This window comes from Sinocyclocheilus anshuiensis, unplaced genomic scaffold (assembly GCF_001515605.1).
Source record: "Sinocyclocheilus anshuiensis isolate Anshui unplaced genomic scaffold, SAMN03320099.WGS_v1.1 scaffold1062, whole genome shotgun sequence".
Classification (NCBI taxonomy): Eukaryota; Metazoa; Chordata; class Actinopteri; order Cypriniformes; family Cyprinidae; genus Sinocyclocheilus; species Sinocyclocheilus anshuiensis.
Genome location: NW_015540895.1, coordinates 217,682 through 243,068, shown reverse-complemented (window position 1 = coordinate 243,068; position 25,387 = coordinate 217,682). Strand labels below are relative to the sequence as shown.

The 25,387-nt window shown below is 34.9% G+C and overlaps 2 protein-coding genes and 1 pseudogene across 2 annotated transcripts in view; 1 reads left to right on the top strand and 2 right to left on the bottom strand.

Annotated features, from left to right (window-relative positions):
* Positions 1-16,563, bottom strand: part of LOC107688932 (centrosomal protein of 152 kDa-like) — a 29,071-nt pseudogene extending 12,508 nt beyond the window's left edge.
* A 1,065-nt stretch (positions 16,564-17,628) lies between these two features.
* Positions 17,629-23,853, bottom strand: LOC107688933 (COP9 signalosome complex subunit 2-like). Its single transcript, XM_016486776.1, has 13 exons — positions 23,756-23,853; positions 23,114-23,227; positions 22,967-23,029; positions 22,688-22,813; positions 22,475-22,564; positions 22,186-22,263; positions 21,922-22,096; positions 20,256-20,434; positions 18,964-19,016; positions 18,776-18,873; positions 18,569-18,651; positions 18,439-18,497; positions 17,629-18,346 (listed from the first exon to the last, which is right to left on the bottom strand). The coding sequence occupies exons 1-13, from the start codon at positions 23,807-23,809 to the stop codon at positions 18,202-18,204; spliced, it is 1,317 nt and encodes a 438-aa protein (XP_016342262.1). The 5' UTR covers positions 23,810-23,853; the 3' UTR covers positions 17,629-18,201.
* A 55-nt stretch (positions 23,854-23,908) lies between these two features.
* LOC107688931 (N-acetylgalactosamine kinase-like) overlaps positions 23,909-25,387 on the top strand; it is a 9,733-nt gene continuing 8,254 nt past the window's right edge. Inside the window, exons 1-3 of the mRNA XM_016486775.1 lie at positions 23,909-24,113; positions 24,280-24,368; positions 24,436-24,559. Coding sequence (XP_016342261.1) covers positions 24,064-24,113; positions 24,280-24,368; positions 24,436-24,559 — 263 coding nt within the window. The 5' untranslated portion in view covers positions 23,909-24,063. The remainder of the gene's footprint in view (positions 24,114-24,279; positions 24,369-24,435; positions 24,560-25,387) is intronic.

Below are 25,387 nucleotides of genomic sequence, written 5' to 3'. Positions count from 1 at the left end.
AAGTAATAGAAAAAAAAAAAAAAGAAGAAGTATTTCCTGAGCACCAAATCATCTTGAAGCAGCGCTGCGCAGAGTGATCAGTGTTTGACAAAGTACTGTGAGAGCTATAGAAAGCAGACGGCTCTTTATGCTTTTGAAACGCTCTCGCGGTACTTTGATGTCATACACTGATCGGTCTGCGCATCGCTGCTTCAAGTCGAACACACCTAATATGTATGCGTTAGAGATGTTCATTTTAACCGTTTAACCGAACGTAAGGATTTTGACCGATTAATACAATCAGTTAAACAGTTTAAAAAGTCATTTAATTATTTATTTTTTCAGTAATTTATCAAAATATTTAAAGTTTTGCTGCATGGTTAAAATACACTATGCATATAAAAAAATAAATATATTTTTAGGGGGAAAAAACATAAGTCGCATTTTATTATTTAATTCAGAAATAGGCCTAATGCTGACGCGAAATGTTTACAAACATTATAATAAACACTGTAAACATAGCTAGGCTATTTTAGTTCCCCTCACTCCACAACAAATCCTTTCAATTAACAGTATTTAGAAAAGAACAAGAATCTATAAGAATCTTCTTGCTAAGAAGCTATAGCAATATAAACGACAAGCCAAAACAAATTAATTTAGGCTAAAGCAAAACTGAAAATAAAACAAAATGTTTTAACTAACATCACGGCGGTACGGTGATAACGCTTTAAACTGATCAGTGTGTTTTTTCCATATGTTTGACTGACTGCATTTTATTATGATAATGAACAGGCTGCATTGTCAAGGTAGCAATGCTTAACTGTGTGTGCGTATGCGGCGCCGGCGCAATCACTTGAGTTTTTCCTTCTAACAGTGGAAGCCAGGCAGCCAATGCAGGGATCTCAGAATGGGTGTAACATGATCAAATTTTTTACACCCCTTCAGAAATCTAGCTGCTGCACTTTGTACTACCTGTAAACGAGAAATTTTAGTTTTTGAAATGCCATAGTACAGCGAGTTACAGTAATCCAGCCGTGACGTGATGAAGGCATGGATGGCAATCTCTAAGGAAACTACAGAAAGAAATGGTTTAATTTTAGAAAGGGACCGAAGGTAGAAGAAGCTGGAGCCTACGACAGAACTGATCTGTTTATCGAATTTCAAAGAATTATCAAACTCTACACCCAAATTTTGCACTGAAGGGGAAGTAAATCTGAGGAGTTAAAAACTATGACCTATGATGAAAATAATTTTTTTAGAAAGCCAGGATTTAACATCATCAAGACAAGTAGATAAAGTATTTACAGCACTTTCTTTTTTCCTAGTAACTGGTAAATATATTTGCATGTCATCGGCATAACAATGAAAAGAAACTCCATGCTTTCTAAACACAGAACCCAGAGGAAGTAAATATAGAGAAAAAAAGAGTAGGAGCTAAAATCGAGCCCTGAGGAACACCACATGTTGAAAGACCCAGAGATGAAGTACAATTACCTATTTTAACCCTAAATCTTCTATTAGTTAAAAAGGATTTAAACCAACTTAGAACAGCACCTCCCAGGCCTACAAAAGATTCTAATCGAGAGATAAGAATCTCGTGATCAACAGTATCAAAAGCTGAAGATAGGTCCATTACTAAAATGACGGAATCTCCAGAATCTGTAGCCATTAAAACGTCATTAAGAACTTTTATAAGAGCTGTTTCAGTACTGTGCAAAGATTTGAACCCAGACTGGAATGTCTCATAAATCTGATTATTTGTTAAAACGGACTGAAGCTGTAAACACACCATTTTTTCCATCATCTTAGAAATAAACGGTAATACAGATATTGGCCGAAAATTGGATAAAACAGTAGTGTCAAGTGAAGGTTTTTTTAGGATAGGAAAGACTGTGGCCATTTTCAGACTGTCTGGTATAAATCCAGATGACAAACATTTATTCAACAATGACACAAGCTCTGGTCCCACTGTGTCAATTATTTGTCTCAGATAGCGAGGGTGTATTATATCACATGGAGAAGAGGAAGGTTTCAATTTAACAATTATGGCCTTCACTGATTGTAGAGAAACCAGATTGAAGGTAGTCTAGGTAGTCACAGATATCGTGCTTGTTTGAGTTTCATAGTCAGTGCAGAAATAAGGGTTTGAATTACCTCCATTTCTGTTATAGAGAGGCCAAAAGACAGTATTAAGTCCAAGGTGTGTCCTAAAATGTGCGTGGGGTGATTGACCCACTGCATCAAATTAAAAGAGTTTATTGTATTCTGGAAATCAGATGTAAGTAGCTTTGAGGGACAGCATAAATGAACATTAAAATCTCCTAATAAAAGAATACGATCGTATTTAGTAATGAGATCCCCTACAAACTCTGAAAATTCCTCCACAAAACCTTTAGTTAAATGAGGCGGCCGATAAATCAAAGTCAATACAATAGGTTCAGGCCAGACAAGTTGTAGTAGCTGAGCTTCAAAGCTCGAGAATTTGGTAGGTGGCAACATCCGACACTGATATCTGAAAGTGTCCTTAACGATGATAGCTAATCCACCGCCTCTACCAGAGAGGCGGGGCTGAATTACAACAATTCCAAAATTGTCCAAAAATTCCTCCACAGCGCTGTAACAGACTCATTGCAGTTATCGCAAACGCTTGATTGCAGTTGTTGCTGCTAAGGGTGGCCCAACCAGTTATTAGGTTTAGGAGGCAAACACTTTTTCACAAAGGGCCATGTAGTTTTGGATTTTGTTTTCCCTTAATAATAAAAACCTTCATTTAAAAACTGCATGTTGTGTTCACTTGTGTTATCTTTTACTAATATTTAAATTTGTTTGATGATCTGAAACATTAAATTGTGACAAACATGCAAAAAAAATAAGAAATCAGGACTTTTTCACACCACTGTATATATATATATATATATATCTATATCTCCGAGCAACACATCTGTGTTTAGTTTCTGAATGAATCTCCATTTTGAACGAATCATGTGAATCAATGATTCAGTAGCTCATTCATAAAGAGAGCAGTTTACTGAATTCCTGAATGATTCAGCCGTTTGAATGAATCGACTCAAAGACATTTACTGCCATCTGCTGGTAGCTTTAGTTTCTTCTTTAGATTATAATTTCATTTATTTAAAAATAAATAAATACATAAATAAAACATTAAAGGGATAGTTCACCAAAATAAAAATAAAAAAATGAATTCTGTCATCATTTACTCGCCCTCATATTGTTTCAAACCTGAAAGACTCACTTTCTTTTGCACAACATAAAATAAGTTATTTTGAAGACTGTTGGTAACTAAGCTGTTTTGGTCACTAGTGACTTTCATTGCATGAACAAAAAATACTGAGATGTTTCTCAAATTACCCTTTTATGTTCCATACTTTTTGTTAGGCCATTGTAGCCTAAACATTTAACACAATAATAGCTTTAAATTATCTTTTGGGGGTATTTACACAGCCAAATTAGTTTGCGATTAATTAATCGCAGCACCCTGTAATTAATTAGATTAAAAATTTTAATCGACCAACAGCCCTAGTGTTAATGCTTCATTAAAAAAAAAAAAAAAAAAAAAAGTTTTTCACATAATATACCTTTATTCTATACCGCTCTGTCCCTTCTCCTATAAAAGCTCTGATGATTTCCTGGTTTAATGAAGCCCCTCCCAATATGCATAAGCAATATGCTCAGATTGGTTAGCTGGTCCAGTGTGTTGTGATTCGCTAAACCACCAGTGCGCGTCTAAATGTCACACCCCTCACCTCAAGTGGCATGTGCTCCGCTTGTGTTGTAAACAATGGCGTCATCAATATTGCTTATCAATTTGAGCCCGATTGAGACCCAGAGAATATTAGTGAAGAGGATCGCGCAGAACCTGTGCAAGCACGGCTCTTACAGGACGTTTCAGAATGGTTTGTTTTTTGTTTGTTGTTGTCTCATACTTTTAGATACGCTGTTATTTGTAAATGCTACTGCTTATGTTAGCTTCTAATATACGGTTTTATCCTGATTAAAGCTTCAATACAGCAGAATATATGATTGCGCTGTAGCATTTTTGTAACCGTAAGAAGTGTTCGCCAACAAGTATTGCTCGCTACCACGGCAACTGCGTGCGCATCCGTGTTTAACGCTTCTCGTAGCTATGTAAAAAATATCTGTCTGAGAGAGAGAGATGCAGAGCAGGGGACGTGAGAAACAGTATTAAGAATCGCTGCTTTAGAACACTGATTTTGAAACTTGTGAATCCATTAGAATCGTTAAAAGAGTCTCGATTCATATATGAATGGATTTTTTCGTGCATTCCTAGTTTTGACGGCATGGCAACATCTCTTCCTCTTCTCTAAAGCGGTGCATGATGGCCCCGCCCCCTTTGTTGCATGTTCCTGGGGGCGGGGTTTATGTAAATTTCTGGATTTGTGACCTCACAAACCCGGGAAGTAACTTGTTGTAATCCCTACGAGCCGTTTTTGTAGGCATTAAACTGACAGAATTTTAAAAGACGATATCTCCGCTTGCATTGAACCTTCGGCATCGTAACTTTGCAGATATTGTTTATGCTCAAACAGCAACATTACACACAAACTAACGTTAAAAAAGTGAAATCACAATCAACCACCCCTTTAAAATGTGTTAACTGCAAGAGAAAAAGATGACTGGCCCATACGATTACCCATGAGGCTCGAGCAATCACAACAGTAAAAACAAACAGAAGCACATGGGATGCCACATACCAGTGTGGAGCAGTTTGGCACACTGCTGCTGGCTCTCCTCCAGGCGCTGTGTGAGTGTGTTGATGACAGCAACACATTTCCTCTCTTATAGTAGTAGTATATTTTTATTTAATGCCATGTCAGCATCTTAGGCTATTTTAAAAAACAATTAAAAAAAAATACAAGTATAACAAATACAATAATAACCAGCAAACAAACAGTTTCACAATTTGAGTTGAATTACTGAAATAAATGAACTTTTCCATGACATTCTAATTTATTGAGATGTACCTGTACATTAAAAGCTGGACAGTCCGTCCTCTCTTATAAGAGACTGCACCGTGTTCTACACCATTTTAACAAGCTCCAAATGCACAATTTTTCTTGGACTTGCTGAGTGACTGATGTTGGCCATGAGGAATTCATGAGCTCATACCTCTTGCTCTCTGTCCGTGAGAGACTGGATCTGTTTCTCCAGAGATCTGATTCTCCCCTGCAGCTGCGCTTCTCTCTCTTTCGCCTCCTCCACTAGTGCACTGGACTCCTTCAGTGATACAGTCAGACCGTCTTTCTCATCTAGACAAAAAGCAACACATTTTATGGCTCAAATTAGTATTAAAACTTATGATGTCAACACTTTTAGCACATTCCAGGTCATTTTAAATTTCTAAAAAATACAACAGATTTTACCATCCAACTTTGGTAATGTGTTAAGACTAATCAAAAAATCTTTTTTTTTTTTTAGATTTTTGATATTACCTTAAAAAATATATATATCACCTTTCACATTCTGGGTCAGTTTCAACTAGAGCTTAACTTGTTTTTTTACATATATGAGTTACATCTATCTATTATAAATATACATTTAGCCTCTTTTCTGTATCTCTCACATGCTTTTAGCACCGCATTTTGTCAAAAACATGATTATGTATGCACAAACACACTATAAAACAGAAAACAATAATAAACTATATGAAATGAACTACTGCCCAAAGGGGTTCAGAGCAAAAGTTCAAAGACTACACAGTCTAAATTTGAAAAAGGAACGAAGGCTTAAAAAAGGTTCATTTAATTCTTTTGCCACCTAAACCACTGCAGCATGAAAACTGATCATCTTTTTCACCATAAAAAGAAAGTTTAATTAGTCAAATTAATTTATTTAGTTTGAAAACATTTCAGAGTAACTCATGTTTTCTGATGGGTTTTTTTGTAAGAAAAAGAATATGTAGGAGTTAAAGGGGTCCTATTATTCTCTTTTACAAAGTCTTGGTTTTGTTTTGGGGGTGTGTGTTGTAGTCCAAACGAGTCATTCGTTGTAGTTTTTGAAAAGTGATTTCTGTTAAATAAAATATCTCCTTTTGAAGTGGACTTTGAGCTTTGTAACTTTGCAGATCTTTTTTATGCTCAAACAGCAACATTACAGACTAACTAAAATTGAAAAAGTGAAAAAGCATAATAGGACCCCTTTAATACTGGTAAGTAGGGATGCACAGAAACAAAAATTATTGGCCGAAGCCAAAACCGAACAAAATGAAACACTGGGCCAAAGGCCGAATACCGAACACAGTTTTTCGCGTTCCCTCTAAAATGTGTTTTTTACTGTTTTGTCTTGCTTTTCAAATAAAAAAGTAAATTCCAAAACAACAATTTTAAAATATTTAACACATTAAAATATTTGTTTAACATTTTATATACCAATTATACCAACAAAGCACAATTTAACTTAATTTAACCCCCTTCTTGAATCAGGCATGTGATCGGCTAAAGACAAAAAAAAGAAGGAAAACGGGACACTTTGAGCAGCAAATCATCATATTAGAATGAGCTCTGAAGGATCATGTCACACTGAAGAGTGGAGTAATAATGAAAATTCAGCTTTGATCACAGCATTCAATTACATTTTACTAGATTCACATACAAAACAGTTATTTAAAATTGCAATATTTGACAATATTACTGTTTTTGTATTTTTTTCTGTACAAATAAATGCAGCCATGCTGAGCAGAAGAGACTTCTTTTAAAACATTAGAAAATACAACAGATCCCAATTTGAACACTGTGTTAATGTTATAATAATGGTATTAATAGAGCTGCTGTAATTATTATTATCATTATTATTGTCTTACTTTATTTTATTTTACAGAACAACAGTAAAATTACAATACTAACATTTATGAATGTTGATGGAGCTTTTATTTTGGCAGAAACCCGCAGGAAGACCTCAGCGATTCTTTTTGTTAACAACAGCAGATTTATAAATTATTCTCATTACGAATTTGGGAAGATGTTTGTCGCACATAACACAATGTCACATCCATGCCTTGTAAAAATTCATAAAAATATTACTGAGCAATGACGACGAGTAACAGTGTTTCAGCGCAGATTTTCTTTGGGCTTTGGACTTTGAAGCCTGGCTAACAAGCAGATAGCGCCGCGAGCTCATGCAGAGCTGTCATGCAGTTCGAGGGTGCATTAGAAAACATAACATTCTGCAGTTTATTTACTAATTGTTTAAGGCCATTTCGCGATTTCAATCATCGTACAGTAACCAGCAACAACCACCACCTTCTCTTCTCATTGAAGACATGCGATGCAGTAAACAGTCTCTCTCTGTCGGTGCTTGTAATGATTTTTGCGTCTTTCTCGGACAGTTTGCCCCTTACCATAGCCGCCTGCGAGCTTCAGTGTAAATATTGCGTCAAAATCAAATAAATTTGAGCGTGATTTAAACCCGGATGATTGTAACCACTCTAAGTTCGTCTGCCCTGGGAAAGCTAGCATGTCTCAGACATAGTGATAACACTCGTTGCCTTCTCTAGTGCAGCTCAACCAGGTCTCGTCCCATTCGTCGAGCTTTGTGATATCACAAATCCCGGAAAATGTGTGTTGTAGTCCAAACGAGTCATTCGTTGTAGTTTTTGAAAAGTGATTTCTGTTAAATAAAATATCTCCTTTTGAAGTGGACTTTGAGCTTTGTAACTTTGCAGATCTTTTTTACGCTCAAACAGCAACATTACAGACTAACTAAAATTGAAAAAGTGAAAAAGCATAATAGGACCCCTTTAATACTGGTAAGTAGGGATGCACAGAAACAAAAATTATTGGCCGAAGCCAAAACCGAACAAAATGAAACACTGGGCCAAAGGCCGAATACCGAACACAGTTTTTCGCGTTCCCTCTAAAATGTGTTTTTTACTGTTTTGTCTTGCTTTTCAAATAAAAAAGTAAATTCCAAAACAACAATTTTAAAATATTTAACACATTAAAATATTTGTTTAACATTTTATATACCAATTATACCAACAAAGCACAATTTAACTTAATTTAACCCCCTTCTTGAATCAGGCATGTGATCGGCTAAAGACAAAAAAAAGAAGGAAAACGGGACACTTTGAGCAGCAAATCATCATATTAGAATGAGCTCTGAAGGATCATGTCACACTGAAGAGTGGAGTAATAATGAAAATTCAGCTTTGATCACAGCATTCAATTACATTTTACTAGATTCACATACAAAACAGTTATTTAAAATTGCAATATTTGCTGTTTTTGTTGTTTTTGTATTTTTTTCTGTACAAATAAATGCAGCCATGCTGAGCAGAAGAGACTTCTTTAGAAAATACAGAAAATACAACAGATCCCAATTTGAACACTGTGTTAATGTTATAATAATGGTATTAATAGAGCTGCTGTAATTATTATTATCATTATTATTGTCTTACTTTATTTTATTTTACAGAACAACAGTAAAATTACAATACTAACATTTATGAATGTTGATGGAGCTTTTATTTTGGCAGAAACCCGCAGGAAGACCTCAGCGATTCTTTTTGTTAACAACAGCAGATTTATAAATTATTCTCATTACGAATTTGGGAAGATGTTTGTCGCACATAACACAATGTCACATCCATGCCTTGTAAAAATTCATAAAAATATTACTGAGCAATGACGACGAGTAACAGTGTTTCAGCGTGTATTAGAAAACATAACGTTCTGCAGTTTATTTACTAATTGTTTAAGGCCATTTCGCGATTTCAATCATCGTACAGTAACCAGCAACAACCACCACCTTCTCTTCTCATTGAAGACATGCGATGCAGTAAACAGTCTCTCTCTGTCGGTGCTTGTAATGATCTCTACGTCTTTCTCGGACAGTTTTAAATGCTTCCACACTGCCAACATGTTTGCTGCATTGCGCCTCTCACTCTACGCTGGTTGCTGTTTGATCACATCACCAAAAATGTCATTGTTCGGTACAATTTATTCGGTCTTTTCGCTTATTCGGCCGAACACCGAATTTTTTTGTTGTTGTTATTTTCGAATGAATAATTTCAGTTGCCAAACATTCGGTGAATTCCTACTGTTAAGTTTCATGTTGTATATATACATATATATACACACACACATATATATATATATATATATATAAAATACAATTTGAAATTCATTTTTATTTAAAAAGTGGTAATAACATTTTAATAAATTCATTTTTGCAACTTCACTCATTAAAAATAATTTATTCATCAGATACAAGCTTACGTTCCCACCGGGTCAAAACTGATCCAGAATATGAAAATAGTAAATAGTTTTTTGTGCATTATGGGGGCTCAAACAATACAGCTAATGAACTAGCAACAGAGATGTTGATGAGTTTTTAAAAATAAACAAATAATAATAATAATACATTTATGAATGATTAACTATCAAGAGAAAGTCTTGGGTCCTGTCACTAGTCTGCTTAAGTTTTTCCACAGAGATACTTTTTTGAAACTAACATTTCAGAGCTGAATTTAAAACAGTGGCAATCTAGTGAATCTGACCTTTGACGATGGCAAACTGGTGCTCCAGATATCTCATCCTCCTCCTGCAGTCCTCTAGTTTCTGTTCCAGCTCCTTGATCTGTCTGGATTGAGCTCTGTTTAAAATCTGAAGCTGCGCCAGCTGCTGACCATCTGCTGGATCTGAATAACATTCATACAACACACCTCAATCTCCTAAAATACTAATAACATAGTCATTACAAATACAACTTCAAATAAATGCTGTTCTTTTCAACTTTTTATTCACCAAAGAATCTCGAAAAAATATATAATTGTTTCCAAAGAAATATGAAGAAGCTGTTTTCAACATTGATAATAATAGGAACTGTTTCTTGAGCATTAAATCAGCATATTAGAATGATTTCTGAAGGATTGTGTGACACTGAAGACTGGAGTAATGATGCTGAAAATCCAGCTTTGATCAGAGGAATAAATTACAATTGAAAACATATTCAAATAGAAAACACTTATGTTAAACTGCAACATGGTAATGCATAATGGTATCTTACTCTGTGTTGAGTCCAGGAAGTCTCTCTGAATCTGGTCAAAGTGGCCATTCTGATTGGTCACTTGAGGATTGAACATCTTGGGCTGATTTGAAGGTTGATATGGATGGTAACTGGCCTTGTAGTGGCCAGTGGGTTTGTTCCCAGCTCCTCCACTATCAAACACCTTCAACAAATGTGCAAAATTAATAAACATGCATACAATGTTTAATCAAAGAAGACTGGCTGCAGACATTCACCTGAAAGTGGTGTCTGATGTTGTCATGCTCTCCATGGGCTTGTGCCTCATCTCCATGGTAGCCTGCCCCATGTTGAAGAGCATTATTAGGGTACACGTCCTGTTCCGCCCCATCCCCAGTGGAGAAGTCAGTGCCGTGGGACTCATCCGTGCCTGCGGATGAGTGTACATAGTCTCCTTTCTGGTACTGATAGTTCTGTCCGTTCTGTTGGTCCCAGCCAGTGGTCAAATGTTCTGTCCCGGTCTGGAGGTGATGAGGGTGACTGTTGGTCTGAGACATGTGACTCTTATAGCTGTAGTCCTCATGATAAGAGCCTTGGTCGTACTCCTCATAGTGCTGCAAACACATGCAAGACAAACGAATAAGTGCATCCTTTCAATGAACCTCAGGTTGATTTTGTTGCATCTAAAACTGATAAACTCACTTCCTCATGGGAAGAAGGTCTTGGATGCTCCGATTGTGGCACATTCCAGGCATGCTGTGGTCTGAAAGACAAACACATTTGTGTATGTTTTATTAAATAGGTATTTCAGGTAAGTGTTGCATAAGTGTATTTTGATGTGTTTTGTACCTGTTGTTGTCTTCTGGGCGGCTGCAGGTGGAGCGGTTGAGCTCAGGTGAGGAGCAGTCGGCGCTGTCATCTAGCATATCATCAGGGAGATCAGTCAGGAGCTTGTGGAGCTAAAAAACAAACAAACCCCATTTAATCAATAAAAAATGTGAACAACCATTCAGGACCGTAGCCACCCCACCCATGAGCGGTCTTCTTCCCTGCCAGACTGTTAAGGCACAGATTAGAGGTATTCATCACAGATCCACTTGGATCTGAAAACCTGAGGTCCAACATGACATATTAGTATGATATTATTGATATGAGAATCCCTGGGTTTTGGATGATTTAAAATAAATTTGCTATTACCAAATGGACCACAGAAGACCTAACCTTCCATTATTTGCTTCCAGTGTTTAACAAAATATTATTATTTAAAACAAATAAATCTGAATAATTCTATGACAATATTATTGTAATATTATCTTCTCTGTCAATGCACGCTTCTTTGATACTGGTTCATTCAGCAAAAAGAATGAGAGGTGGGATTTGCTCATAAATCAATTAACATTAACAAATGTAAATGCAATCTCTATTCAGAGAGACCAAGAGATGTTTGTGGTGACAATTAATTGGTAGCCAAATACAATATATATAATAAAAAACAACAACCTTCAGTCAGTTTTCAAAGCAAAGTATAATTTTATTTCACTAAATAAATTAATTAATTAATTTTTGGGACATCAGGCATTGCACTCTGCAAGCTATTGCTCTCTTTATTTTAACCAGTGATTTTCTATAAATAAATAATTAAAAAACCCAGCAAACAAATTAATATAACTAGAAACAAATAACTTATAGTGTCCCCAACTGTCGCCTCTGGCTTGCTTAGTTGGGGACACTTCATTTCCAGCGATACCGTTGACTTGATTGCAAAGATACTATTTAAACTGAGCTGGATGTTGACATCACTGAATTCAATGATGAACTGTCTTTAACTGAAAAATTTGTGTTTACTATTGTCATTTTGCATTATTGACACTATTTTCCTAATTAATGCTGTTCAGTTGCTTTGACACAATCTGTATTGTTAAAAGCGCTATATAAATAAAGGTGACTTGACTTGACTTGACTTATAAAACAGGAAATAAATATTATATAAACAAAAACGTTCTATTTCTTTCATAACATGGTCGAGAAACTATGTGCAATTTTTTGTTCATGTTTTAGAAAGTGCAGCAAACATGTTTTATAGAGTTTTCATATTAGTGTTAGAGTGAATGTTATACATACACATTTTACTCTTGATATCAACTCTGACCAACACAGTTAATTATTTTTATACTATGGCCAATTAAAACCTACACTACTTTGTCTAAAAAAAAAAAAGGTATGATCACTCTTAGGTTGTGCTGCCTAAATTCACTTTAGCATCATCACGGTATGAAAAATTGATAACGCGTTTTAAGATGATAAAAATGTCCTTATAATGGAGGAGGAATCTCTACTGTAGAAACGTGTTCTATAAAGTTTAAATCTTTCACATTTTCTAGTGTGATTCATTAAAGATAGCAAAGTTAATCTAAAATCCACAATTAATATTGATATTAAACTGCTGATACAGACAAAGAAAAAAAGACAAAGGAAATCACTAATATTGGACAATATCTATATGTTTTGATATATTGTGCATCTTATACAAAAAAAAAAAAATCAGTCAAACACTAATACACGAGCTCTCCAATAAGTAGGCAGTAAGTAAATGTCTGACAGGCCATCTCTTGGGGAACGTAATTTTTCTTAGAAGTTTCTCAATACAATAATACAGTACTGAGTTAATGGGTAACACACTGAAACTATGAGAAACGAAACAAGCACATGCAAGCAACCGATTCACTGCAGGTCCCATAGCAACCATTTACAAAAACACACCCGCCCGGTTACAGACATGCTGAACTCTCACACAAACACCAACACCAACACATGGCCCTGAGGCATCTTAAAGGAGCCCGAGCTCTCCTAACTTTCAGCAACTTCATGATAAAACACAGCTGATGTCTCCGTATCGGAGGACAGACAGTCAAACTCACTCACCCTCCATAACTCCCACCGGATGACCCGCACATCCTGATACGTTCCCTCGGACAGAACACTTTCCCGCATTTACACTCTCACGACAGCTGCTGCAGGAGCTCTTGGACTCAATGACATACTGAAGCAATTTTGTGTGCAATGCTGGAGTTCAGCAGCGTGACTCATATGAATAACTCCAGAAAAGAAAGCAGAAAACGAGGAACTAAGCCGTCCTCATTTGTCCAGGCTGAGGTCGGCCCATTGTGGGGGTCAGAATATACGTTTCAGTTAACTGGAGCAGAAACATTCCTCCTCTGATGGTAAAAAAGACAAACAGCCTGCGAATATGACGGTGCGTGTGATGCACATCAAAATCGATGGTCATCATTCACCTCATACTATTCATTTTTTGATTCTAATCTAAAATGAGAAGTGAAATTGCCTACAGAGCAAACGTTTGTGCAGCTTCAGTAAAGAGCTGTGAGTGTGTAGGGCAGTGGAAACACAGGTTAAATGACACAGCAAACACACCTGACTGCATTAAACGTGCACCAATGACAGCAAACGCTCATTCATGCAGCCGATAGATAGCTGTAAGGGGAGTCAGAACACACGTTTCTGATTGGAGAAGATCTGCCTTTTAAAAACAAACACTGTTACTGCTTGTGACTGGAAACAGAAGAATCTTTAACTACTAATAATAACCATGAGAAAGCAAATATGGACCTAGTAAATTGAGTAAGGCAGCTAGCTCATGCAACAATAAAATCACAAGAAAAAGATTCAATCAATCTCGTTTCATACAGCAGTTTTTAATGGTTATACTGGCATGTTAAGCATTAACTGCAAGCCATATTAGAGAACAGAACTGACAGAGGAACTTTATTAGCCTTACAAGTCACAATATTAAAGCCACACAGAAATACTGAAATGTTTAGTACCAGATATACAAATTTAAAACATGAACCGGATGAAACTGTATGTACCTGCTTTAACAAGACAGACACAAAAACTATTTACTTAAAATAACTTGAATGTGTGTTAATGTATCCAGCAGACAAAGTAATACAATATAGTGTCATTCTTGAAGTGTAATTAATTATACCTTAAATTTTTATTTTATTTAAGATATGTAAGTGTATGTAATGAAAGTGTTGTGTAAACATAACATTTGTTCATTTAAAAAAAAATCATTAAAAAGAGTAATATATTAAATAATAAACGTGTTCGCTTTCCGGAAACTGGATTTAAACTCAACATGAAAGGGAAACTGCAACTGCTTTTTTCTCCCAATTGTAATTTACATCCAAATAAAGCATCTTCTTGAATGAGATAAAAAAATAAATAAAAACTAATAGTAATTATATATATATAGGGGATGGGGATTAAACTGGACCATTATAAATTGCTGCAATCGTTTCATGTGAGTGACAGGTTGCTGGGAGAGAGAGGTTATTGCCTCACCCTCACAAACGTCATAAGAGAAGAGATATTGTTGAAAAGGTAAGGGGACGTTATTTATTTACTTACTTATTTATATTTTTATTAAAGATTACAAGGGCTTGTGTTTTGTTTTGTTTTGTTTTATTTAATGTTATGTATGGATAAATCATGTATAATAAATACTGCACCATTTCATAAAAATTAATTGTCAGTTTTGATTTCATGGTGTACTGATGACATCATATTCTGTTCAGGGGTGAATATAAATGTTTGTCCAATCTCTGTCTAGCGTGAGACTGTCTCTACCCTTAAAATGTTAAATACCACCTAATACAAAAATACAAATTGTTTGACAAATAAAATAAAATATATTATTATATATTCTATTTTTATTATCAATGTTGAAAACAGTTGCTGCTTAATATTTTTGTGAAAACCGTGGTGCATTTTTCTTTCCGTGGTCATTTTTCTTTTCCAGGATTTATATGGGACTGAAAATTCTTTACTGTCAAATAAATGTAATGCATCCTTGCTAAATATATATTGTTTTAATATTGTTTCACTTTGTGTCTGTGTATAAATATTATACAATTAAATATTATTTATTTTAAATTGTATTACACACAATTTAAAAAATCCCAACCACTCATTGTTTTAATAAGAAATGTCTAGTTTAGAAATAACATGGATGGTATCTTTTTTTCCCAACAACAAGAGGGCAAGGTTAAAATTAATAAATATGTGTATTGGAAGTAGGGCTGCACGATTAATCACATTCGATATTTAACGCGCATCTTATCAGTAAAGCTAGTTAATGCTGCTCAATGTGAAAGCCCGCAGGTGATGGAGATTTACCGCTGATTACAGAACCGGCTTTCTGACAAGATGCGCGTTAAATATCGCATGCGATTAATCGTGCAGCCCTAATTGGAAGGTGTACAATGTTTAGGGTTTTTTTTTTTAGGTTGTCTCCAATTTCAATTATATTTAGCCTTTTTCCTATTCTATTAAACAGTCATGCGCTGAAATAAATAAATAAACTACTGTACATGTGAACTACAGACAGATAAACTGATTGTTTGTTTGTTTGTCCAAGTACATTTATATAATTTTTTTATTATTAAAAAAACTTGTCCCTTTTAGACTTGCACTCTATTCATTTACTGCTTGTTTTCTTTAAAAACTAACAAAAACTAACACTAGCTTTTCTAATCTTTTTCTATTCTATCTATTCGTTTTCTTTTTATTTATTATACAATTAACAAAAGCAAAAAAGGCCTCTAACACTAGCTTGCTCTATTCTTTTTCTATTCTATCGTCTTTCTTTTTATTTATTATATAATTTTAAAAAAATCCTTGCTACGTGTACTGCATTAAGCTAACTGAGACTTGTTATAGCACTTGCATATCATTGCTCATTTGCTGATTTTGATTGCTTCCATTGTCCTTTTGTAAGTCGCTTTGGATAAAAGTGTCAGCTAAATGACTAAATGTAAATGTTACATTTAGTCAGGTATGGCATGCAGCAGATAGCAGATGACAGATGTCAGTCTGCTGGTGGGTGTGTTTGTGTACCAGTGCTCAGTAACTGGACAGATACCTCTTGCTCTCTGGCGTAGTCTTCCTGATCATACTCCTCTTCCTCCTGCTGGGTCTGTAGAGCTGCACTGTCAAAATCAATGGACATCCTGTTGATCTGAGAGGAGAAATGACACACTGAGACAGGAAATGACCAGCAATCACATCCACTTACACTTCATTTAACCAGTCTTACTGATAAAACCCAGAACAACACATTTGCTAGTTCGTATCAGCATCAGCAAACACTGTTAAACCAAGATATAGATACAGGTCGTTTCTAAGCAACCCATAACACATTATTCACATCAGTCACTCGTTCATTTAGCCCTAGTTTACAAGCTTCAGTTCACAAACAAGGCTGTATGTGAGTTTAAATGATCTCTGCTTACCTTTAAAGCTTTTATAAAGTCTCCACATTCCTAAAGTAAGACAACAATCCCAAATGAGGTGTTTCTATAAGACACATTACAGTGCCTCGGTGCCATACAAACTCATACCGCAACAATATTGATAAAAACATGCCTTGAGTACGAGTAATAAACTGTCAGCAAATGTTTGTTCGTCCGTCACAGATGTAAAAACTCGTTTAATGCGGACTAAAGTCGATATTGCAGCAAAGAAATTGATAAAAGCGTTTTCTTTTGTCTATTGAAACATGGCGCCCTAAACAGCGGCAAAAGTCCTGGCTTCTGATTGGCTGACGGGAGGGACGACGTCATGTGAACGTTACAGCCTATCATGTGTCAACTAGAGATTTTGACAGAAATGTATTTTCTCAGTTATTGAACTGAATCAATAATAATAAAATGATTAATAATAACATTGCTATTTATTTATTTTGTTCATACAAATAAATGAACGATTTATATAGCCTACGCATTATATACGTAATTATTAAATTAATTAAATTATTAATTACGTATGGTTTACAATTAAAATAGTTTTTTTATCATAAATACGTTTACACTAGGCATATCTATTATTGATATGACTATTAACGGGTTTGGTTATTCGGTTAGGACATTTAGCCGTATAGTGTATACATGGAAAATTATTATTGTTCATTATTGTCCTTTTTTGTCCTGTATTGTATGCACTTTCAGTTATTAGCTTAATTCGGAGAAATAATGTATGTATACGAAAGCTGTACAATTCTGTGTTCTTGAGCACTGAAACAAATAAATTAATTACCACACATAAAATCATACACCTTTACAGACATTTTCTTCCGAATCAAATGCATTTAAAATTTTTGCTATTTAAATATTAGACAATTTATGGTAGCTATATATATATATATATATGTGTGTGTGTGTGTGTGTGTGTATCACACACAAAAACATTCACCACTCATACACCATTCTGAGGTGCCCCCACCCCACCTGTTTTTTCTACTATTTCTAATTTTATTCATTTTTTTTTTTGTAGTTTATGTACCCATTTAATTTCTTTCTCCCTTTATTTTTTCTATAAACATTCTCCTCTGACCCTCTACAAACAGGCTGTCCTACATATTTATTAGGAAGTGCATAGAGATATACACAATCAACACAATTGTTACACACACTTCACAAAACTACATGTGCATCTTACTTTGTGTTCTGTGTTTTGTATTTATGGTATCGTCTAAGTATGTTTTGTCTTATGTACTGATTTAAAAACTATTAAAAAAAATTGTTACCAAACCAACAAAAAAAAAATCATACACCATTAGACACATTTTCCGCTGAAGCAAGTTTATTTTTGTAGTTGAAAAGTGAAACAGAACAGCTCAGACAGCATAACGCTTTCAACAGATCTGTAATATTTGGTGAGAGTTATTCTAGTAATGGCTGCACTTTTAATACACATGTGCTGCGGTGCAACTGCATTAAACTCATCACCTGAGTTCTGTGCAAACCAAGTAAAACATGCTGACTCTGACAAGAGACAGTTCAACAAATAAATGATTCAATTTCACACAGCATGTCCTCACGCGTTCCATTAAAGACAAACATATGCCTTTTAAATGTCTGCCAAGTGCCAACATGTGCTATTAAAGAAACATTTTTTTAGATGATGCAAACATGTTCATATTAAGAGACCTATAACAATTCCGTACAGCAGACATCCTGTGGGAACTTCTGCTCTGTTAAGGACATTTAAAACTGACTTACAGCTGTAAAAATACAAACTAGCCAAATTATGCTCCCCCTTCTGTGACCAAGGGCTTGAAAGTAGTTAATGTCACTGACAGCCTCCAGTCGACCGGCTGTCCGATGGGTCAATTTGTTTTGCAGGATCGTCAGTGTCAAATCAAGCCAGTTTGCTAACAATGGCCTGGTTGAGAGAGTTCAGCTGATTGGTCCATTTGTCCAGGGCGGTGTATCGGGCTCCGCCTCTTTTCTGGTGATCGAGCTCCAACAGCTGATTGACTTGATCAATTCTACCGTTGATTGTGCTAAAAGAAAGACATACAGCAGATAAAACACCATTTTTTTAAAACATATTTTTAAAACGGAAAAATCTATATTAAAAAAGTATTAAACTTACTTGTCTAAAATGCACTGCACAAGCAAGCTTTCCACGTCTGCAACATCAATATTCAATTCCTAAAGAAAAACAGGGAACATTATATTAAAATTGCATATTATAATATAATATAATATAATATTAGGTGTACCTTTGAAATAAATGGTATGTGTATCCTAGTGTAAGGCTTAATCAGTTTGATGAGCACTTGTGTTCTTATGTTCCGTAACAATTCTGAAAGCAAAAGCAAAGAGAAAAATGAATATGTACTTTTTGAATATGTACTCCACATTTGTTGCATGAGATTTATGAAATAAATGTGAATGTGTGCGTGAAAGCCAAAGCCAACCAAACTGACCCTCAATATGTTCTCTGATGAAGGGGTCGTCCATTATGTTGCTGTGATTCGTCTTTAGGATTTTCTCAAATTCTGTGATGTCATTGTTCTGGTAGGCACTAGAAGCAAGTTACAGGTAATTAATACCATAAAAAAAAACAGAAGAGGATCAGATAAACGGAGAAATGAAAAGTATTGTGCACACTTACCTTACCAGGTTTGTCATTGCTAGAATTTCTGGATCATTTTTGTAAGGTTTCGCCTAGTCACAGAGTCATAAAGAAAGAATCAGTAGTTATATTATATACCACAGCATTTATCGTCTATGATCAGGCCCAGATGAGATCTGCAGTTTTGTGCTTTTCCCTGCTCTGATTCTGGGGAAAAATAAGTTGCTATTTAAGTTTAAATTATGTACGTTAAGTAGGGATGTAACGATTAACCGCGAGCCGGTTGAAAATCGATTCAAATATGTGACGATTCAAATCGGTTGAGATGCTAAACAAATCGCGATTCATTTAGGGGTAGGAGTTTATATGAATATATGTCTGGGGAGAACTTACTGTCTTTAGAAAAGTTTAGATGGTATTTTTTCTTTTCCTCTTGCCTCTGTATAATGCATGTTAAAGTTCATAAGTGCAGCGCTGCTTTGTTTACAGCGGAAACCAAGGAAACGCTTTAAGCGCCACCTACTGGCAGAGAGTGCATCTGCGTATCATTCAGCTCGTCTGCTGTTTCTGTTTCATGCAGATATTTTTTATGCATAGTTTCACAAAACTGAAGTCAAACCATTCTGTTTTTGCTTCAAATTTCGAAATTATACAATCTAATTTAGATTAAAAACTGCTCATGTTGCATGTATGCAGCATCTTTGTTTGGATCATGATTAAAATGCAGTGGTTGCCTCTAATTTTAAATGGAAAGAGCACAGACAAAGCCTTAGTTTGTTTATATGAAGAGATATATTTTATTTGTGTTACTTATTTATTTGATTTGGGGCTTGTTTTAAAATTTCAATGTAGTTTTGTTATTTACATTTACATTATATTTAAATTTTGTCATCTAGCAGACGCTTTTATCCAAAACGACTTACAAATGAGGACAATAGAAGCAATCAAAACCAACAAAAGAGCAGTAATATGCAAGTGCTATATTAGTATATTATTATAGTGCTATATTTCAATTTCACAAAGAACGTGGAACATTTTGTCCAAGCAATAATAAAAGGACACTTAATTTATAATTTGTCTTAAATCTAATTTTGTTAAAAAAAATTAGTGATTCGAATCGAATCGTGAGTTCAGTGAATTGTTACATCCCTAACGTTAAGCGAAACTAAGAGTACAACATGCCTATTGGTCAATATAAGCAAACTTAAATTCAGCTAAATATTTCCCATATGAACATGCAACAATGAACAAAGAACGTGTAGAACTTTGTAAATAAATGATGGGACGGTCTAAGATCCCATATGGGCCTGTGCATGATTGCCACCGTATACCTCTTGAGAATCAAATGGATTGATTCCAGACTTCATCAGCATGTTGGCTAAAACCAGGTACTTCAGGCAAGTGGTTCGCCTGGGGCTTCCAGACTCGTCATAGTTTTTGAAAGCCTCGAAAAAGTCTGTATGTGCCTTCTCGAACTCTCCCTCCCTCAGGTGCATTTTACCGCCACATTCTAAAGAGAAACAGTCACACGTCAAACTAAATTAGTGGACTTTCCAATTGTACATAAAACAAACCAAACTTTCCAATTGTACACAAACAAAAACACAACCAAAAACCAAATCAACCCAAACTTAACACTGATTTCCCCATCTTCACAACTAAACGCAAACTTTGCAATTGTACACAAAATAAAAAACCAAACCAAACCAAAAACTAAGCCAATACAAACAAACTTTTCAATTATACACACATAGGCCTGTAGCAATAATCAATATATCGACTTATCGCGCAATATATGTACATGACCTCAATCATTTTTGGTGACGCAATATATCGGCCATTATATTTACTTAAAAATGAATGTCACCATGTTTTGTACATTCCACTTGCGCTCCCGTGTCTTTTGCAGCTTCTCGAACATAACGTGGTGTAGTCATGAGGTGCTAGTTCAAATTTTAAAAATGCTTCTACAAGCAAAGTTTCATCTGCAGATATGATCTTGTTTAGGGATCTGTGTCTTTGTGCATACGGACGTCTGACTGCTAAGTAGGGATTGTGTTTTTCAGCAATAGTGTGCACCCTTAATTTACAGAGAAAAGAAGGTCTGGGAAAAATCTGTAGATGGAAAAATCTCCATACAAGTTCTTTGTTACTTTGCACTTTTTGTTAGAAAATGTTTATTTACTGTTTATTCAAGTTTTTTTAAGGTATCTAATATTTTGATACTCAATTTCCATGATCTAAATATTCTTAAAAATTAAAAGTTTGTTGTCATTTGGAAGTGTGTAGGCCTTCTTGCGTTATTATGCTTGCTGTTACATTATGATTATATATTCAGTGGCATAAAATGGTCTTTAAAATGACAATAATATCGCTTATCACAATTATTTCTGGGGCAATATATATCGCACAACAAAAAGTTGTTATCGTGACAGGCCTATACACACACACACACATTTTTTTTTAACTAATTTCTACATCTTCGCAACTACTAACTTTCCATTTGTACACAAACCAAAAACAAACTAAAACAAAAACAACAAACATCAAAACAAACAAAATTTCCAATTATACACAAACAAAACCCAAATGAAAAACAAATACTAAATCAGCCCAAACCAAAACTAAACACTAATTTCCATGTCTTCATCTTCACAACTACAAGCAAAATTCATAACTGTAAACGGAACAAAAACCAAACTTTCCAATTACACACAAAAGAAAAAAACAAACCAAAACCCAAGCTAAATACTTATTTCCATGCCTTCACAAAATTTGCAATGGTACACCAAACCAAAACAACCCAAAACGAAAATTAAACACTAAGTTTCATGTCTTCAAACATCCAAAGGTACAAAAAAGAAAAACAATCTAGCTTTCCAATTGAACACAAAACAAAAACCAAATCAGCCCTAAACTAAGCACAAAAATAATAGTAAAAACAAAACTAAAAACTAATTTCCATGTCTTCGTTTTAGACTAAAATGTGTCCATTACCTCTGATGACTCCCATGATGAGCGGATGTGGGATGGCGGATTTAATGTGTAATGACTGCTCATACAGGGCTTTGAGTTTCTTGTTGTTTTTCTGTGCCGTATACATCTGAATCTCCAAAGCATAGATCTCCAGCAGCTGAGTGCCCTTCTTCAAGTCGTCCTCTCCGTCATCCGTCTAATTAAGAGCATCAATCCGTTTCAAAGCAACACAGAAGACATCCGAAGCAGTTTTCTTATTTATACAACACTAATGATTTACTCTACCTGACATGACTGATGCAACTGCCTGAGAATTTTCTGGAGCTTTCCAAACTCTTCTCTCTCCAGGTACAACTTTCCCAGCTACATGATACAGAGAAACAGAAGTTAGCAATATTCTCGCATTATCGGAGTATAAATACAGTCTTTCTGAAGCTTGCACCAGCAATAACGCAAACTGCATTACCAGAATTATCATAGCATTAAGTATATTATTGTTCCTGATACATAAGTGTGCAGTAGCATCTGCTCAATGAAATAATCCCAACACAGAATGCATTGCTATTGCACAAACCTTGGTGTTAGTTTTAAACCAAAGTCTGTCGTTTTTGGCATCTTTTAATGCTTCCAGTGTGGTCTCATAAAACTCTTGTAGCAAGTCCATCTAGAAACATGAAAAGATAAATCTTATTTTATTACCTTTAATAGCATAACCTTTAAATGATATGACTTTATTATCACAAATATATTCCTGAATTCAGAAAGCAGTTTAAAATGCACTAAATACCTGTTTGGAGGTTGAGATATAATCTAGAATAGAGTTGATGGATTTCTCAGAGTAATTTCTGGTGACAGCACTCCTAATATACGTCAAAAGCTGTTTGTACCGGTTCATCATTTCTGGAAAATTTGTCTGTAAAAATAACAATAAAAACAAAACAAAAAAATTATCTGATTTTATAGTGCATTATTAACATAATAATAACATTTATTATTATTAATATTAGTATTATTGTTTAGAAATTTTAGATAACACATGAAAATAAAAAAATCATAAATATTATACAATATGTAATATGTATAGTATTATAAAGCCCCATTCTCCTTTCTCGCCCTCCAGCTCCAGCACCTGCAAAACAGAAAATAGTGATTACACCTTTTCAAAGTCACACACAGTACAGATCCGGACGATTAAAGACCTTAACTGTCTAACCTTCTGAAAGCTGCTGAGGGCTGCTTTAGGATCATCTTCTTTCAGGGCTTTGGAGTTGTAGTACTGATTCTCCAAATCAACGTTGGGCTCAGAGTTGCTGTCCTCGGAATATTCCTGAAGTGAAAGTGCCAATAATTTCAGTAAATAAACAAGTCATTGCACAATGAAAGATATTGTGTATTGTATATATTGTGTGTGAATGATTATGATTATGGCAACTGCATAGCAATTATAATCTGATTATTTATAACTGTAAAACTGTACATATGTAATAATCTATTTCACAGTAAACTGAAATAAGACATTATGCAGCTTCATAACTAGCAACTCATTAGTTATAATTTAGTCAACTTCACGTGAGTCTGCAAGTTAACAATACATAATATGATAGCTTCTATATATGAGCTAACAGAATACATATGAGCTAACTTGTAAATACATCACATTTCTCAAATAAAACTACTTAAAATAAAGAAGGTTGTCCTATTTCTTGACTTAATCTTTGCAGTATTAGCAAACTAGCCACCTGCTAAACAACTCAATTGCGAAATTAAGCGCCTATAAACACGCCTTTTCATGTCAATATGTCGGCTTCGCGTTAAATTACATGCATTTAGAGTTGCGTTTATTTTAAAGTCTTACCAAGTCATAATCCTCCTCATCATCGCACATGAAATCATCTTCCATGTCAGACATTTTGACCGGAGAAAGAGACTCTTACCCACAATGCTCCGCGAGAAACGCGTTTTAACATCACGCTGCGCGCGCAGTTCCGATTCCTGCCGAGTGATTCCGAATCCAGTGAATGGCTTTGAGGGATTCGTGTGAGCTTCTTCCGTATTGTTAGACTTCACGATTCCGGGTGTGACAGTCAGCTGACAGCACTTGTACAGTGTCAGTCTACTCGTGCATAGTGTATTTACTTCAAAACAAAGATTAAAAGCCGCACAATGGCCACAGTTCCTCCGAAAATCAAGGTGTTGTTCAGTGGAAATGAAAGGTAAGTTGCGACGGTTCGGAAAACTTCGGAAAGCTGTTCGGAAAACTTCGATTGTGTATGAATGGAATCAACTCACTCGATTTACATCCTGTTTATTTAGTGTTAACTTACTTGTGTTTTTGTCTTAGGCACACTCTTAAAACGGGTTTCTATCATCTTTTGTTAGGTTGCAGAAACTGAAAGAGGCTTTTCGTGGAAAATATGGACAAATGCCTCTGTTCTTCGCTTGTGCTCCAGGGAGGGTGAATTTGATAGGTGGGCTGTAAACATAACAACAAATACCATCAGCACTGCATCTGATATTAAATCTTATCATTTTCAGGTGAGCATATTGATTATTGTGGCTATGCTGTCCTGCCAATGGCAATAGAGCAGAATATTCTTGCTGCAGTTTCTGTCAGTGACTCCAAAACAATCCAGCTGGCCAACACTGAGCCCAAATACAAGTGAGTAACAGTGTTCTTCATTACAGAAATTAGTTCAATAAAATGTCATTGGTAACATTTATTTGACGAATTTTATTTATTTAACTTTATGTAAGCTAATTTCTGCCACAGGATAAAAATAAAAGTTCATACTTTCTTTTAGAATTGCATGTTTCTATCTCACAATTGCAAGTTATTCATTGTAAATTCAGAATTGTGAGTTTATCATTTGCCATTGTGAGATGTAAACTTGCAGTCAGAATTGTGAGATGTAAATTCACACAATGCGAGAAAAAAAGTCTAAATTGTGGGATAAAAAGTCAGTTAACTTTTTTCATATTTTTATTTAACTTTATGTAAGCTAATTTCTGCCACAGGATAAAAATAAAAGTTCATACTTTCTTTTAGAATTGCATGTTTCTATCTCACAATTGCAAGTTATTCATTGTAAATTCAGAATTGTGAGTTTATCATTTGCCATTGTGAGATGTAAACTTGCAGTCAGAATTGTGAGATGTAAATTCACAGAATGCGAGAAAAAAAGTCTAAATTGTGGGATAAAAAGTCACAGTTAACTTTTTTCATATTTTTATTCTGTGATGGAAATAAGCTTCGATATACTTAATTACTAACTTACTTTATGAATGCTTATTTCTGCCACAGAATAAAAATCTATATCTATAAAAGTAATTACTACTTTTTATATCTTGCAATTGTGTTATGAACTTGTAATTCACTTTTTTCCCCTAAGAATAAAGTTTTTATCTTTCATTTGCAAGTTAAGTAAATTAATTAATTGAGATATAAACTCAAAATTCTGTGAGACGAAAAGTCCCCCTTTCTGCCCCC

What these genes read in the sequence shown, in the direction of transcription:
- LOC107688933 (XM_016486776.1), bottom strand. Translation starts at nt 23,809, where the DNA reads ATGTCTGACATGGAAGATGATTTCATGTGCGATGATGAGGAGGATTAT. An exon ending in CATCAGAGAACATATTGAGG is followed by an intron (nt 18,652 to 18,775) that starts GTCAGTTTGGTT and finishes TTTTGCTTTCAG; the next exon opens with AATTGTTACGGAACATAAGA. An exon ending in GTGCAGTGCATTTTAGACAA is followed by an intron (nt 18,347 to 18,438) that starts GTAAGTTTAATA and finishes TCTTTCTTTTAG; the next exon opens with CACAATCAACGGTAGAATTG.